Here is a 17,797-nt window from a genome sequence, read left to right on the forward strand (position 1 = left end):
ACACCAATCTAAGGTTGCAGCCCTTGAAGCTTTGAGATCAATCTGCCAGGGTTATGGTTAGGTGGGATTAACATATTGTGTTAAATCATTGCTTAATTATGATTTGAACTAATTAGAGTCGAAAGAACAGACAAGGTATAAATTATGGCGGGTTTCTTACAGCATGCTAAATCAAAACCAAACCTACCATCTTAAGGGGTGTGCTTGGGAATGACTAGAATACAATGCTTTACATAAATAGAAATTGGTATGTACTATGTAGGACTACAAAAATCCTGATGACCACTATCTGTAGTGAAGTGTTAAGTGAACCAGATCAAGGATAGAGTCCTAGTGGCCAGCAGAAATCTCACTAGCTTCTGAGATTCACTTCTAAACATTTCTTTTCTTGACCAACATAATATAGGTTCATACAACAAGCAAAGCATAATATTATTTGTTTAATTCAGGTTTAGCACATTGCGATTCGTAGTGATTGGTTGCCTATATCCAGCTGCTAATATAATTTATTAATATAAAATATGCAATATGCAAGTATTATGAATAACATAACAAAACTCCTTATTCCAGTAGGTTATAACTTGGGTTTTTTTAAAGTTTTGTTGATTAAGGAGGTGGTCTTAAGTTGCCACTGTTGTCAACAAAGGACAATGGGCAACACAACATGTATTGGGAGAATCTTTTCTGCACATGTTTAATTCACAAGAAATCTATGAGCAAAACAGGACTGGAAAGGGCTCTATTAGTGTATGGGTACATAGCTCAGACAGAAAAGTCATTATCTTTACCGACAACAAATGCATTATACGTATAAATATGGGGTTAAGCATTCAGTCCACCTCAGAACTCACAACTGGAAATATAAGCATGACTTTATGCCACTTTATGCAATTTGAACAGCACAATAGTCCTTCCATATATATCTATTCAGAAATCAGTCTCATTGAGAAAACTCTGCCTTCCTTTGTTACATCTCTTTGCAAAGTTTTGTGCAAAGGTTGGCATGGTCTCTCTTTCTGTCTTTCTCTTTCTCTGACACACAGACACACACACAACAGCAAGGTACAAATTTCAATACTGCATTTGAAAAGTCTGCTTTTGTCCCCGTCTCAGATCTAAGGTTAGCTGAGCTTAGTTCCTAACCTCCTTTCCTGCTGGTTTTACATTAAACTTTTTTTTTTAAAATTTGGCAAATTCATTCTCACTTCAAAATCAAAATAAACCCAGTTCAAGGAATGCTTGTTCGTTTTTTCATGTCAAGGGCAGCAGTGCTGCTTCTCCAACAGACTAAGAGAAAGCCAACTGCAGGGAATCTGAGACCACGGATAGCAGGAAATGCTTGTTGGCCTAGCGCATAAGGTCTCCATAGGTCAACAACAAACAGCAGGATTTGTCGGCCCTGAGTATACACAGCTTTGCTCAACCTTTGAGCGTCTCTCCTCAAAAACAAGAAAAAATAGGCAGACAGGAGCCTGTGTACTCACCATACGGAGGGGCCTCCATCTTAGCACTTAGCTGTGTGCTTACATTGACCATTTCTCATCAGTATAATTCTGAAGAAAATGGGAAAGTGTAAAATAACAAGAAAAGAAGCTGGGCGAGGGAGGGAGGGAGGAAGGGTGAGGAAACCTGCCTCGCCTGTTATCTTATTGATTCGCTTAATCAGGCCTAATGTGGGTGGAGATGTTAAATAGTAACCAAGCTAGTATGGAAACCAACTTGCAAGGTGCCGTCTGCCACGGTAGCTATAGTGACTGCTCCCAAGCTTGAAACTCAAACATGACTTTATAGCACACTTTTGGGATTTCCACTGACACCTGGTTTCAGGCCCGAGGTGATTCCCTACGAGGAAAAATTGCTGTCCTCTGGATTCTCCCTGACAAAGAGGCACAGACAAGCAGTCCAGAAGAGAGAAGCAGAGGGAACTCCCACGAGGAGGTGTGAATTAGGTCACTTTTACAGCTGCTGAGACATGGGACATTTTATTGCCCTCCCCAAACAAACACCAAGAACAATGGCTTTGTGTGGAGACAAATGCAGATAGATCCCCATGCTGTCGCTGGGGATAAGCAGCCCACTTCTGTGGCCAGACCTGCATTTGTTTACAGTAAAGAACAGACAGTGGCGAACGAATTTGTGCCAGGCTCTGTGTAGTGTGTAAATAAATCAGGGCGTGTATGTGTGTCTGATTGTGCTTACGCATGATGGAGGCTACCTTTGTATTAATTGCTCTGGGCCATTTTCAGTGAGTTTTTCTAAAATGTATGTGTGGCATTTCAACCATGCTGCCAGTGTGGTTTCATACCACAGGCAGTGCATATATGACCAACATAACCAATTTAAATTTCAAATGCTGAAAAAAAGAAAAAAAAACAATCACATAAAACTCTGAAATTAATTTTAACGGTCAAAGCAGCTGCAAGTAGAATTGCTCTGCCTATATTCGCTTTGATCTTAGCAGGGATGTTGGGATCTTTTATTTTTTTTATGGGATAGTGGAACTTCTGCTGAATGTATGTATACAGGTAGTCCTTGACTTACAACCACAATTGAGCCCAAAATTTATGTTGCTAAGCAAAACTGTTGTTAACTGCCTAAATACAGGACTTTATTTTTTTCACCACTGAACAGCATCTTGTTAGATAGACCCAATGTTCCAACTGTCAAGATCCTTCTGAATTTTGAATCTATCTTCCAAAATGTTAGAAATTCACCCTAGTTTTGTGTCATCTGCAAATTTGATGTTTTTCTTCTCTCTCCTCATCTAGATCATTTATGAAGAAGTTGAAGAGCACTGGTCCTAAGGCAAAACCACAGCATGCTTCCCTCCATGTAGATATAGTTCCGTTGAGACTACACACTGAGTGCGGTTGGTCAGCGAACTGTGAATCCATCTAGTAGTGATACTCTCTATCCCACATTGCCCACCCCTGGTCATTCTGTTTCTCTGTTTAGATAAGGAAGTATCTTTGAAATTATAACTTATTGGTGCACAAGTTGTCTAGTGCTTAATCAAATAGGAAAAAATAAATGTTATATGAATGAGACAAACACATGGTGAATGCACTGTTTTAATGTAACCCATTAAACAACTCACCCAAAAGATTAATGATTTTACTGAGAACAATGTTCTTTATATATGTCCAGCATATATATATAAAATAATCAGGATGATGTTCTTATTTCATCTAGGAGACACATTTTGGCAAAACATTTGCTATGTGCAAATCAAAAGTGGACATTTGTCTTCAGATCCAAGTGAAACATTATTGCAAGAGAATGAAATGGCAATTGAAATACATTTTCTTTTTAAAAATTAAAAAAATCAAATTACTCTTAAAATATTAGAGTAATTGTGAGTAACGGAGGAACAAAAATAATTAGCGTGTTCAATTGTTATTAAAAGAAGAAGAAGAAGAGTCTTATCATGACTATGATAAGAATGAACATTAATCAAATACTATAACTTGATTCCATGATTCAGACAAAAGCAAAAATACCTTGATGGGGAAGAAATAGTACATGATTAATTTTAAAATATTCAAACCTTGCGTCAATATTACATTTACTGGCTAAAATGTGGTGTTATTTATTGTTACCTTTATATCGTACCTTTCCTCTGGGAGCTCAAAGTGATAAAGGAGAGTTCCACTCATTTTAATATAAAAGGCATATCCCTGTAAAAAAGGTTACAATGCAAAATAATGTGTTCCGTGGTTGAGTGTTATCTCCTCAGTCCAACAGCATATGTACTACACTGGTCTCAGTTGTAAATCAGAAATTCTTTTCCTGTTGATTCTTTAAATGCCTCCAGGGAATGCCTAGAGATACACTTACTTGTTAATTTAAATGCTACTTGATGCCTGTCAAATTGGCTTCCCTCTGTAATTTACAATGGCATAATCCTACAACAAATAAAGAAATCAGGTTAAGAATGTAGAATAAAACAAATCTAAGAATTTATTCCCTACTTAAAATTATGAGAAATGCTGGCTCCTGAGCATGTGTATGGATGTCAAAATATATTTGGAGCTGTATTATGGTATGGAAGATTGGAGAAGGGGGGATGGCTAGAGAAAGAAATGTAGAATTTATAAGAAGGAAGGTGCATTTATAAGTAAAGAATTTTTACATTAAAATTAGACATCTGTTTTACATTTGGTCCAATCTTCTATCATCTCCTTCAGTGAGTATTCCTCCCAGAATTTCAACATAGTGAAATATGTTGTCAAAGTACTCATGCTATGTTCAGAACCAACCAATTCTGTTGGATTTGAATCCCAAATAACACATGTTGTTGCTGCAGGTGCCTCCATAACTAGGTGGGCAGGCTGAACAAGGTTTCCCCACTTTGTAAGGTGCTTCTCCTATCCAATTGCCCCTGCAAACAAAGAAAAGCAAAGCGCATGAGCAATATTCTCATCCTGGATACTACCCTGGTGCAGTGACGTGCAGTCAGGTGAGGCAAGTGAGGCACAGCCTCACCACTCTCATCATGAAAAAAAAAGTAAAAGGAAAAAGCTGAGCTAGTTGCTGCCTCACTGTGGATGACTCTGCTTAACCTCACTGGTGCTCTCCCTCCCCAAGTGTAGTGACTTCCTCCCCAGGCCCCCATTCATTTCTCTCTCTCACACACACAGCTGGATAAAACTATATAAAAATCTAGCCCAGCTTCACTGATTACAAGTTTGAAAAGGCAACGTGGCTCCACCTGCAATCAAACTACACTTGGGGAGGGAGAGCACAAGCGAGCACTGAGGAGACCACAGGAGGAGGCAGGAAGCCAGGCAAAGACTCTTCAAGCCACTGGAAAAGATATCCAATCCAACTTTTGTGTGTGTGTGTGGGGGGGGGGGGTTGTTTGAGAGTGAGTGAGAGAGGGAAGGGGTAGGAGAGATAGTCCAATCCAACTTGTGTGTGTGTGTGTGTTTGAGAGAGGGGGAGGAAGGGAGAGAGGGAGGAAGGAGGGGAAGGAGAAGAAAAAGAAAAAGAAAGAAGGAGCAAAGGAGAAAAACAAATGCTGTCGCTTTAAATCGGAACTGAGCATGCCTGGCTGTGGAATTCTGGGAGTTGAAGTCCACAAGTCTAAAAATATTTGAAACTCAGCACTGTGTCAGTGCCTCACCAGTCATAAACCTCACCGCACGTCACTGCCCTGGTGCATATTATTATCTTCTCTCTCTCTCTCTCTCTCTCTCTCTCTCTCTCTCTCTCTCTCTCTCTCTCTCTCTCTCTCCTCCCTCCCTCCCTCCCTCCCTCCCTCCCTCCCTCCCTCCCTTCAAGTTAACTCAAGTTTTTTATTGGTGTATGCTTTCAGGCAGTGTTGTATCTGTTGGGCAGTGTTGAGCAGGTTTTAGTGATCAGACAACAAATTTTCTGACATTTCATTGGAAACCATGGCTGGCATTTTGACAGCAAATAGATCGCATTGCCTCTGAAGATACAAGATACAGTTGCTGGCAAAATGTCAGGAAATCTGTTGTCTAGACTATAGTCGCTAAACGCTGACGCTCAACACTGTCCTACACTTTTCTTGGCAAGAAGACAGCAGTTTGTCATTGCCTTCTTCACAGGGCTAAGATAGCATAACTGGCTCAAGATCACCTAGTTGGCTTTATGCCTAAAGTAAGACTAGAACTCAGTCTCTTGTTTTCTACTCTGGTGTCTTAACCACAACACCAAACTGACTCATATGAGACTCTTACAAACTAGTACACTATTCAGAATGATCTAGGTAAGATGGGAGGTATAGATAGCAATAGCAATGGAAATGGAAATGGAAGGAAGCAAGTTTTATTTCACCCCCTGCCAGTGGTGTATTAACCATTAAGCAGACTACGCACATGCTTAGGGCACCAGGCCCAAAGGAGGCACCACAAAGTTGAGAAAGAAGAAAAAATTTCAACAAATTTCATTTGTACAGTATGTACAAAGGAGGACGGCACCACGATTTGTCAGTGCATAGGGCACCAGTGAGCCTTAGTCCGCCACTGCCCCCTGCCACGTGTATGGGAATTATTGATGATCGAGAAACTCTTCTCCATAATACCTGCATCTCACTGTTCAACAGGATCAATTGTTGATCATGTTTACTATTGATACAGATTGGCAGGATAGCAACCCAAGTGAAAAGCAAACCAGAAAGATTAGGGAATAATTAAAGAACCTTTCCGCACTCTTATAGAAGGGATATTTTAACTTCCCCTTCACTGCAGCATATGCTATATTCTGCCATGCCTTCATACTGCCTTGTCTCATCACGTAGTTTAGGCAGTTTAAGTCATCCGGAAGTGTTCCAGTTTTAAGTGTTTTCTTTTTCTCTCAACACCATTTCTGCCATGGATGCAATCTGGCATGCCTCACCAATGATGCAATTGCCAATATGGTCGGTGGTTGGGATATGCCCAGCTCTGATGGGTCACTTTATCTTGCAATGACTACTCTTCTTCCCTTCCAGTCATTAATCCTGGAACCCTCCTGGGACTTTCATGGCCATTTTGGCTTGTGCTGCAAGAGAGACTGGACATAACTGGGAACAGGGCCTGAATAACCTTACTCAGGGCCAACCTGGCAAACTTCACTGACATTCAGGCAAGATTAACAGAGGCAGTTCCAGAATAGTACATCAATCAGAGGTGCAATGAGCCAGAAACAATAGGCAAATTATGGGCTACTTTGAGTATTATTTGTTGAGTTTATTTTCTGTAGTACAGTAATGTGCAGAGTTTTTAAAGCAGCACTAGGAGGCCGTACTCTAATAAAGAAAGAAATTACATTACATGAATTGCTTCTTAAATTATAAGAATTCCCATACACTGTATCTTTAAATATGAAGGATATTTGAAAGTATATGATATTACAAGGAGGGACAAGAGCTTAACCCTTTTCCCTCTGGCCATTTTCAATCCTAAATAATTCATTGCAAATTGGTTTCTTTCCTCATACACTCACATTTTACATGCAAATCCAGATCCAGAGAAGTCTGCATACATATTTTAGCCTTTCTGTTTAGGCCTCTTCCCTTACCATTCCCCCACCCCTCAAGAATATCTATCAGTTGTCAGAAGGCACTATGGCAGTGATGGCGAACCTTTTTGTAAAGGCATGCCAAAATTGTGCACGCCTGCACGATAGCATGTGTACCCACACCCACAATTCAATGCGCCTCGGCCACCTGCGCATGTGCATACAACCCTCACCCTGTGCCCTGGGGAGGGCGAAAAACGGGCCCAACGGGTCAACCAGAAGTTCGGGAACAAACTTCCAGTTGGCCCACTGGGCCTGTTTTTCTCCCTCCCCAGGTTCCGGAGGCTTTCCTGAAGCCTGAGGAGGGTGAAAACAGCCATCCCCAGCCCTCTGGAAGGCAGAAAATCATGTGTGCACCAGAGCTGATGGCTCACGTGCCGGCAAATAAGGCTATGCGTGCCACCTGTGACACACGTGTCATAAGTTTGCCATCACGGCACTATGGAATTCGTCAAGAACAGTTCCTTGATACTCTGTGTTCCACATTTTCTCTCCCCTATTTCCTTATATTAACCTATCCTAATCCTAATCTTGCTCTCTATCTATGATGAGTCCTTTTTAAAGTCAGCTTTTCTCAACTTAAAACTGAATTGTTGAACAACAATACCTGTAATTCCCCATAATTATGGAAGGTTGCCATCTAATGTATTTGTATGACACTCAAATTGGTTACTTACTTTTTAAAAATTGTTTTACATTTTTTTTATTCTCTTATATAGCATTTTAAGTATACATTCAAGTAGTTGTTATTCTTCTATAAATTTATCATTCTTATACATTTATTATTTCATTTAATGGGTTATAATATACAATTTGGGTTGCTTTATTTACCATCCCTTCTTCCTGTTGTAACACCACCTCATTTTCCCTTTCTTTTCTCCCTCCCTCCTCTACTTTCTTCCTTCTTCCTCTCCTTCCCCTTCCTTCTTCCCTTGCCTTTCTTCCGCTCCTCCTCCTCTTCCTACCCTCTCTCCTTCTCTTCTTCTCCCTTCCATCCTCCTCTTCTTGCCTCTTTCTTCTTTCCCCCATCTTCCTTTCATGTTCTCCTCCTTTCTCTCTTTCTTTTCTATTATTGTAGGTGTCCCTTTCCGAATTCAGTTTATATTTCCTTGGGATGGTATTTCCGCAGACCCAAATATAATTTGATATCATTTCTTATTCCCTTGCCTTTACTAATCTGTCCTAGCTATATTTTCCTCCCCTTTATATCTCGCTTTTGGCTGTATACCAATGTCAGGCGTTGCATGTACGTGCTGACCAGCTGAATTCAGTTTTTTTTAAAGCCATTTTTTGCCCTCCCCAGCCTCTAGAGGCTTTATAAAAGCCTGGGGAGGGCAAAAAGAGCTTCCCCCCCCCACCGAGGCCCTCCGGAGGCTTCAGGAGCTTCCCTGAAGCCTCCGGCGCGCAAAAACTCCGGTTTGCTCGTAGGGTCATTTTTAGCCATCCAGAGGGCTTAAATCGACCCTACGAGCAAACTGGAAGTGACTTCCGGTTTGCTCATAGAGTCATTTTTTGCCCTCCGGAGGTTTCAGGGAAGCCTCCTGAAAGTCCCTGAGGCCTCCGGAGGGCTTCCGGGGGGGCAGGGAAGGCTGTTTTTGCCCTCCCCGGGCTCCTATAAAGCCTCTGGAGCCTGGGGAGGGTGAAAAAATCATGCAAAAAATGGGGGAAGCGCCTCTCATGCGTGCATGCATACTGGGGGGGTTTCATGTGCTGCATTATGGGTGCAGCACACCCACGCACGACCCCCCTGCGCTCCCCCTATGGCACACGAGCCAAAAAAGGTTCGCCATCGCTGCTCTAGCCAATCATAGAATCTTCCCCATGTCTTGAAGTACTCCGATTCCTCTTTATCCTTTATTTTCATTGTCAACCAAATAGGTTACTTACTTGATGGCATAATTGCACACTAAGTAGACCGCTTGCCGCCATGTGCTTCCCCACACATTTATGTTGGTACAAGTATGGATAGCACAGCCAATTCTGTTGCTGGAAGCCCACACCATCTGTTAGGAAGACATTAGCACATTTTTGTAAGAGAGTGGAAGATCTAAAAACAGAATAATTTACCAAAAACAATGGGATGCTTGTCTTTTACATAATGTGAAAGGCTTATTCAACAATGGTTATTAGCCATAAATGGAATGTTTACATACTCTGGATACCCCTCAGTTACTTTGGGATGTGGAAGCAGTAAGGAAATTGCTATTTAGTGATAATTGATATATAGTATTTCCTATATATCCATTCCCTATATATAGTGCATTTCAAGAAGCATTTGGCTGCCTGCTCAGGGTGTAGAAGACAGGACTATACAGATTCTACATTACAGAACTTTGATCTGTCTCAGCTGGACTTTTCCTATGTCCTTTTTATGGTATCCACTAAAGGTTATAGTCTAGGTTAGCCTTCCCTTAGTGGATGTTCTCCAGATGTGTTGCACCGCAACTTCCAAAATTCACAGTCAACGGCCATGCTGACTGTGCATAATGGGTGTAAGAAAAGACTGACAAAGACTGATCTCTTTAAACAAACTTTGATGGACCTAATAATTCAAAGTTTCTGTAAAGAAAGCACTAATAATGGGGACGAGGGGAGGAAATATTCTTGCTTTCCCATGTTTAAAATTATGGAAAGGTGAGATTACCATCTGGTGGATATTTAGTAGCATTTCAACACACCATTCTATTCTTGGAGAAGCAGGAATAGGAAGAAAGGCACTGTTCAAAACATATATGAGTCAAGTGTTGCTGGTACCTTATTTTATCTGTTTGTTTGCTTTTTGTAAAATCTATTGGCTGCCCATCTTACATCAGAGTAACTCTGGGCAGCCTACAAACAATCATAAAAAATAAAGTATACAGAGCTAAAAGACATAAATAAAATACTACAAAAAGCCTATACTGTAGCCCAATTAAAAGAGGGGGGGAGCAAGAGCAGGGGTGTAAATAGTAACAGATAGGTCCCTGTCCCCAGATAGAATTTTATCTCCATAGGACTTTAGCATCAGGATATAGTGGAGAATGATAACCACACACACACACACACACACACACACACACACACACACACACACCAAACATTGGAGGCAAACATTGCAAGACAGTTGACAAATCTTTCATTTAAATTTGTATGAACTCTTAATTCCCCAGGCTGGAAGCACTACTTCAACAATTTTAATTGCCGCAGTTCCTGCATCATTCACAACATGATCCTCACATGTTGGTGAATAATGTCGGTGAGTGTCTTGAAGAACTTTAACTCTGCACTTTACCGTAAGGGAATAGACATAATGGACTACCAATCTTATCCACATCCCTTTTTAAACAATTCCATCCATGGGGGAAAAAAGGTAAAAATTGATCTATGGAGGGCAACCCTAGCCATTAGGAACAAATGATTACTGGGGAGCGGGAGGAAATTTTATGAATATTTCCAGGGAAAGGTCCCATGTGCCATAAAGCAAGTGGTATTTGGCACCTACCATATTTCTTTTATTTACTTATTATTTGTAAGAAAATCTGAAAGCAATGGATGAATTATTATTCCATTACTATTGTTTACCAAAGAAAAGTGGAAAATCATGGTAGTGTTGGAAGAAATGTCCAAGTGGGGAAAAAGACACTGGATTCATGGAAGATGCTTGGAAAGAAAGTTTAATGGTGGAAAGCAGGACCACATGGTTTGAGGTCCCTGGCAAAAAAAAGGGGATCACATGCCTGGAAGATTTTGAAGAAAAAAAGGGGAGAGATGCTGAGAGAACCTGAGTTTTATACCCTCACTTGGGCCCCACCTTGTAGCTTCCTGTTCCTTTCTAAGAAATGTATTCTGATTGGTGGTCAGACTCCCAGGGGGCAGTGGTCTTAGCTAACTTTGTAGGCTGTTCCAGGCTTGGTTGAGCCTTGCTGACTGATGTAATTTTCCCAGGTGCCGTGTAGTGAGATGGGTAGAGGGCTTTGAGCAATTCCTACTATAGCTCTGCCTGAAGGAGGTAGATCTTTATTATGTAGAATAGACTGGCTCAGGCCTTAATATCCCATTGACAAAGGTGGGGGGTGCTGAGTTTCAGCCTCCCTTTTAGGGGAAATATTCTGCCCTTTTTAATATTTCCTAAAATATTTCATTTTCCTAGGAGAGGGATGGGTGCTAACTTCCTACAGTAGAAAACTACAAATGGAAGATGAAATGTCTATTGCATAAAATTCCACAAACAACATAGGGAGATTACACAATAAAATATTTTCCTGCATGGACCCTGCAGGAATCATGAAAAAGGAGGTCTAATACATTAACTAATGTTGGAGTATTTTACTTCTGCTTTAAGATGGGAAATATTTGCTGATCCACTTTGGAAAACAAAGTAGCTCAAGTCTGAGGACATTTAATATTATCAAAGAATCATAGATATTCCTAGGTGGAAGCTTGTATGTGTTATTTCAGGCCATTCTGTGGGTTTTAGACAATTTGCTTTCCTTGGGTTTAAATAGAGACAGTTTCAAGTGTTCACAGAGAAAGAAAAATCATGTCTAGAAATGAGAAAAGTAAAAACAGGATTGCCAGATGATTGACTGAATAATCTGTGCTACTAGATATAAGAATAAATGAATTGTCAGTGGAATAAGTTCATCAAATTGGCCATGTTCTTGAACAGGAGCATAAAATGAATAGTGTTAATGCCCTAAATCAATTTTGGTTATGGATAGACCGATACACAGCTCACCAAGAGTCCTGGATCAGCATCCATCCAAAAAGGCATCCATTTTTTTCTTAAGGATGTCTAAATGACCATTTCAGTATGGATGTAAACAGAAATACCTGAAGTTATGTTTATAAACATCTGGATGATTCTTTCTGGCTGGACTGTGATAATTATTCATCCCCTTTAATGTCAACCTGTTCAAACTTTTTTTTCCTCACAGTTGAAGGTGTATAATGATATAATTGATGTATGATCCTATGTTCCAAATTTTTGTGATCTCTTTAATGGATAAAGGAAACCCTTTGAGATTGAATCATTTCAACAGGAAATGATACCTTTCAAAAACAAAATAGCTGGAAAAGTATTGCATTGATGGAACTGCTTTATTTATTTAAAAAAGAGAGCAACTTGTGAATCAATGAAAGGAGGAATTACACCTTTTGGAAATTAAATCTGTGTGAGAACAGTTTATTGAGATTTACAAACTATGTTTCTGTAATGTGGAATACACAAAAGTATTTGGCCAATCTTAAACCAAATGGATTTTTCTTAATATTAAAAAAAATCATCCATCCGTTCAACTTTGCTTGCATGGTTACAAGCATTAATATATGCACACACACATAAGGTGAATGAAAGGATCTGTATAAACTAATCTAAATATCTTTTTTTTTTACTTCTTAGGCACAATATTGTTCTGTAATGTCTAGTTAATGATCTGTTGTGTTTTCAAGCTGATGTCAATATGTTAAAGCTGCTCTTGGAAAACCTGGTTTTGAAAAATAACATAGCCAATTTAAACATAAGTAAAAGATAAATAAATATTTACCTAGCTATAATGGCTGTAGACATAAAATAAATATTTACCTGAGTATAATGGCTGCAAACAGAACCATTACATTTGGAAGGACATCTAGGCTTGCATTCATGGGGATAAGGAAATGTGTAGTGTTGCTTCTCATAATACCAAGATTTTACTAGGTCCATCACTGAATAGTACCTACAGAGGACCATAGACAGTGTATGAATTATTCATTTCTTTTCATAAGAGAAGCAAAGGAATCCAATATCCAAATCATTTGACAGGGGGAAATGGCATACGGTGTCACATCTATATCTTTTCTCTCCAAGAGATCAAATATGGATATCTCTAGAATTCAATACTAATATCTGCAATTCCAACACAACTAGACAAACTGGAAAGAATCAGATAGATGGAAGGATTAAAAACCTCTGGATACCTTCCTCTGCCTCTCTTCTTGGCCCACCCAATTGTCAGGACAACTCAGCTGCCAATCAAGTAGCAGCATTGGACAAGAGTTGTAATTCTGTGGGGGAGAGGAGGCAAGATGGCTCCTGGGCAGCTGTGCAGCCAGAAGCCTTGTAAAGAAAAGGCTGAATAATAGAGTTAAAGCCCAGGAGTGAAAGTACAGAAGCAAATGAAAGGATAGATGAAAAGAGGCAATAGGAAAAGAGACTGCAGCTAAGAAAAATGAGAAGAGAGAGGAGTTTATTTCTTTCCCTCAGAATGACATGAGGCAAAAGTTCTTCAAAAGATTTCCCTCAATTGGAACAAAGTTTTGGAAGAAGACAAGAAGAGTCCAGATGTTCAGCCAGGAACAGACAAGGAGAAATGATGAAGAAAAAGCAAAGAAATTGACAGAAGTACAAAGCAGACATTAAATAATTTATAGGAAGCTTAAAACAAAAAAAAAGTTTCATTATTAAGATTCACTTCTACAATGTTGTAGGCATTTATAATTCACAATTTCTTGTTTTATTTGTAAGTTTTCCTTTTTAAAAAATAAATCTATCTCCCCCTCCCATCTCTGCCCTTCCAAAATCTAGGAAAGGCAATATGCCACATCTACTATCTTATGACAAAGAAGAAGAAAAACTAGTGGGGAAAATTAAAAAAGTCCTTTGCTTAACATAAACACTGAAGAATTCACAAACTGCTTTTTATAAGGCCATGGAAAGGAAAAGGAACAGCTGAAAGTGTGCACAGGAGTGTGAATACTATAGCCATGCTTCCCATGTAGGTTATGTGCAGCCATGGCACCTATATGTATATTGAGATCATAAAGAAATGCATAGTCAGAAGACCATAGTTGATTTATTTGCTAAGGTTATATAGGACTGAATAGAGGTGAACTATCTTGTTAATATGATTTTTTAAAATGAAGCAACTTCTCTGGAATTCTGCAAGAAGGTGGCTCCATTTGACATCACAAAACACCCAAGCATTGCTGAAATACACTCCTTACCTGCCAGAGTGTATGGCAAGGTTTTGCCCAATCAGTGTCATCAGTTGTGGAGGTCCATGTTCCCATAGGCACCGTTTTGCCCATGCTTCTGCAGATCTGGCTAGCCTCTCATCCCATATCTTTCATGAGAAGCGAGAAAAACAAGAATAATATAAAAAGCAACATATAACAGGCAGTTGCCTACCATATAGATGATTCATCACTCTGTCTTAGACTTGATGCATGCCACAGGACAAAGAAAAATAGGACAATGCTAACATTGTCTTCCATGGCCTGGAAGACAATATTAGTATGAGTAAGATTTTTTTCTTTTCTTTTGCAATTTATACTTCTTTGGGTATAATTTGGCAAGGACAACTATTTGTAGTTGGCTGATCTAGAACTTCCTTCCTTCCTTCCTTCCTTCCTTCCTTCCTTCCTTCCTTCCTTCCTTCCTTCTTTCCTTCCTTCCTTCCAATATTGATATATACAAACAATGAAGATTTATTTCTGAAGAACCTTGATAAATTAGTGAATCAGGAAAGTCCTTGGACTTGCAACTGCCAAAATTTCTACACCTTTCCACTACCCTTTTACTTGTAAATTTTAAAAAAACCAATAAAACTTTGTTTAATAAAAAAAAGGAAAGTTCCTTGGACTTCATTAAGGCATTTGACAACATAGACCACGGCTCTCTTTTTGATAAGTTAGAACAATGTGGGATAGAGGGGACCACTACTAGAAGGATTCATAGAATCCTGGCTGCCTGCTTACCTGCCTACCTACCTACAAGCTACCTACCTACCTGGATGACAGGAGATTTGGATGTTGATTGCTTGCTTACAGAGACATTTTGAATACTAAGCTGAGAATTGCTGGTAGTAAGTTGCCTATCTGTGGCTACAGAAGCATCAGCATACTATAGTAAGTAATATAAATGAATTTCAATTGCTTCATTTCAGATTGAGAGCAGAAAATTAAAGGTAATTTTAATGGATTTTAAATCATCTAGCTAAAATTGAGTATGCCTGGACATCTATTTAACACACATTCTTAATACAAGCAGATTTTATGTTTGAGAGAAAATAACCTTTCCTTTTCCCCCTCTCTAGCACAAAGCTATCCTACCATATTAAGAGATCACCAAAATATGCAATTATTGTCCCCAATATTACCCGAGCATGATTTTAAATTAATATGGACCTTTTGTAAGAACATCAGTTATTCTACCTCGAGCTCATTTCACAACTATTCCCCATCACTGCTTCCAAACTCATAAATATGTAATCTATGAATCTAGTCCCAGATATTAAAGCATATTAAAACAAAAAGTAGGACATATACTTTCAGGTTTGATTTTAAAACATAAAACCGAGTAATCAATGCTTTACCATATTACTTAAAAGTTTCATAAGTACTTATAAGGTTTCTCTAAAATCCTGAAGCCACCTCCCCCCCCCCAATATAATTCTTACTTTACTCAAAAAGTGTATTCTACTCATGTGGAGGAAGCCTAAAAGGCCATTAACTTGCTTTAAACAAGGTTCAAATTGCCCCCCATTGAAAATCAAATTGCCCCCCTGTGGGGCGTGGCTCCCATGTTGGGAACTACTGCTCTAAGGTAAAACTTTTTCAAAAATATAACTCCCAAATGATTACTGAAAAAGATGATATATAGCTCATGTATCTTCAGAAATTTCCCTTGCTACTTAACTAGAAAAATGCAAGTATCTAACAACTTTTGTACACAAACACAACTTTAAAAAAACACCTTAAGTACATTGATGTCGTGTTCACATTTAGAATAGAATGGAATGGAATCAAATGAGTTGAAAGGGTCCTTGGAGGTCTTCTAGTCCACTATCCCCCCTGTTCAGGCAAGAAACCCTATACCATTTCAGAGAAATGGTTGTCCAAACTCTTCTTAAAGACTTCCAGCATTGGAGTATTCACAACTTCTGGAGGTAAGTTGTTCCACTGATTAATTGTTCTAATTGTCAGGAAATGTCTAAGTTGCTTCTCTCCTTGATTAATTTCTATCCGTTGCTTCTTGTCCTGACTTTACTAAAATAGGTTGTCAAACTTTAAAAATAAAGCTTTGGGGCAGAGATAATAATAATAATAATAATAATAATAATAATAATAATAATAATAATAATAATAATAATAATAATAATAATAATAATAATAATAATAATAATAAATTTTATTTGATTAGCCGCAACCCTCTCCCGAAGGACTCGGGGCGGCGTACAATCAAAAGGATAAAATACACATAGGACACACATACATACGAAAAAACAAGGACAATTACATTTGTGCATGAAGGAGGGTAGACTTGTAAGTGAAGGACAATAAACACAGCTAAAAACACAATTAAAACACAGTTTAAAATCCCCTTAAATAAAATTGCTAAATTAAAAACCCCTCAGGAGCGTAACGAAGTTATGGTTGAGCCAGGCCAGATATTTGAAAAAGGTGGGTCTTGAGTTTAACACGGATTGCAAATGTGAGTGCACACGCTCTCTCCGCGCATGCACAGAGCGTCAAAAATGGGATGTGATGACTTCTGGGTGGGCGGGCGGAGCCTGCTACCGAGCGCGCCTGCAAAGGTAAGTAGAACAGTGAGAGGGGGAAATCCACTATGCCACGCGATTTAGATTAGCTAGAAAGCAGAAAAATTAACCATTCTAGCTAATATAAATTGCACATCACAGTTGATTGTCGGAAATATCAGTTCGTCTGAACTGGTAGCATTTTTACTACCAGTTTGGTCAAACCAGTCTGAACCGGGAGCATTTAACCCCTGCTTTGGAGAATTGGCAGAACTTTTCCAGCACACCTCAAAGGAGCTGTCCACCAAACTATCAATTTACAGTGTATGTTGTCTCAGTGTCAATGTGATGTTTCCAACCCCAAGTAGCAAGTAAAAAAGAAACTTACCATATACTCCATGTTGGCAGCTGGAGGAGAAACTTGTGCCCGCACTTGATTATGATAGCCCAAAAGGGCACTCATTTCCCTGGAAAAAATATAACGCTTCCTGCGAATCTTTGATACTCCATGGATATAAATGTTTCTGGTGTCAGGGCTGCTGGAGGGATAAAGAAGGTCAGTAGTATTGGGCAGCATGAAGCAGCTTGATTTCTGTATCATCCAGAAGATTAAGCCACTAAAATAGAACTGCACGCACAAAGGAGTCATTTTAGGATTTGCACACTTTTTCTCTTGAATCAATGTTTGATTTGATTAATGCAATCAGTTTGGAGATACCTTCTTGCTTCCTCTGCTTTACGAACCTAAAATAATCACAGACAATGTTTAATTTTTTATTTTACTGAAAACAAGACAAAATAATGAAATCTGAATTTTACTACACTAAAGACACTTAGAATAAAGTATAATGTTTGGCTAATTTGAATTAATCAAATGCTTGAAATTAGCTATGAAATGTCTAGAGGTGTTTTGTCAGTGCTGCTTTTGAAGAACTATTCCCCCCTCTTTGTCTACCCAAGAATGATCTGAAATGCTCACATGTGCCTGCTTAAAGTGATACTAATTAATGCAATACTTCCAAATCAGTTTACCCCTTGATTTCACAGGTAACAAATTCACTAAGCAAACCTGCTACATAAATTGAAATCACAATAGGCAAAAATATAAAACAAGAAAAACAGTGAGTTAAGAAAATGCAGAGGCTGTTTCTTATACATAGGGGAATAAAATCAGCTTCTCATTCTTTTTTAACCCTAGGAAAAAAACTTATATTTTCTGATATTCCCCAAAGAAGCTAGTAAGAGGACATTCCTCAGAATACATACCTTAAAAG

General features: G+C 39.0%; 2 protein-coding genes across 2 annotated transcripts in view; both read right to left on the reverse strand.

Annotated features, from left to right (window-relative positions):
• HNF4A (hepatocyte nuclear factor 4 alpha) overlaps positions 1-1,612 on the reverse strand; it is a 70,563-nt gene extending 68,951 nt beyond the window's left edge. Inside the window, exon 1 of the mRNA XM_081946534.1 lies at positions 1,485-1,612. Within this exon, the coding sequence (XP_081802660.1) occupies positions 1,485-1,536 (52 nt within the window). The 5' untranslated portion in view covers positions 1,537-1,612. The remainder of the gene's footprint in view (positions 1-1,484) is intronic.
• A 2,636-nt stretch (positions 1,613-4,248) lies between these two features.
• Positions 4,249-17,036, reverse strand: R3HDML (R3H domain containing like; the record flags this gene model as incomplete). Its single annotated transcript, XM_081949474.1, has 5 exons — positions 16,912-17,036; positions 13,990-14,108; positions 12,590-12,722; positions 8,914-9,029; positions 4,249-4,381 (listed from the first exon to the last, which is right to left on the reverse strand). The coding sequence occupies exons 1-5, from the start codon at positions 16,984-16,986 to the stop codon at positions 4,249-4,251; spliced, it is 576 nt and encodes a 191-aa protein (XP_081805600.1). The 5' UTR covers positions 16,987-17,036.
• Between the last annotated feature and the right edge of the window lie 761 nt (positions 17,037-17,797).

The sequence above is a fragment of the Natrix helvetica genome, assembly GCF_964273705.1.
Source record: "Natrix helvetica genome assembly, chromosome: 3".
Taxonomy (NCBI): Eukaryota; Metazoa; Chordata; class Lepidosauria; order Squamata; family Natricidae; genus Natrix; species Natrix helvetica.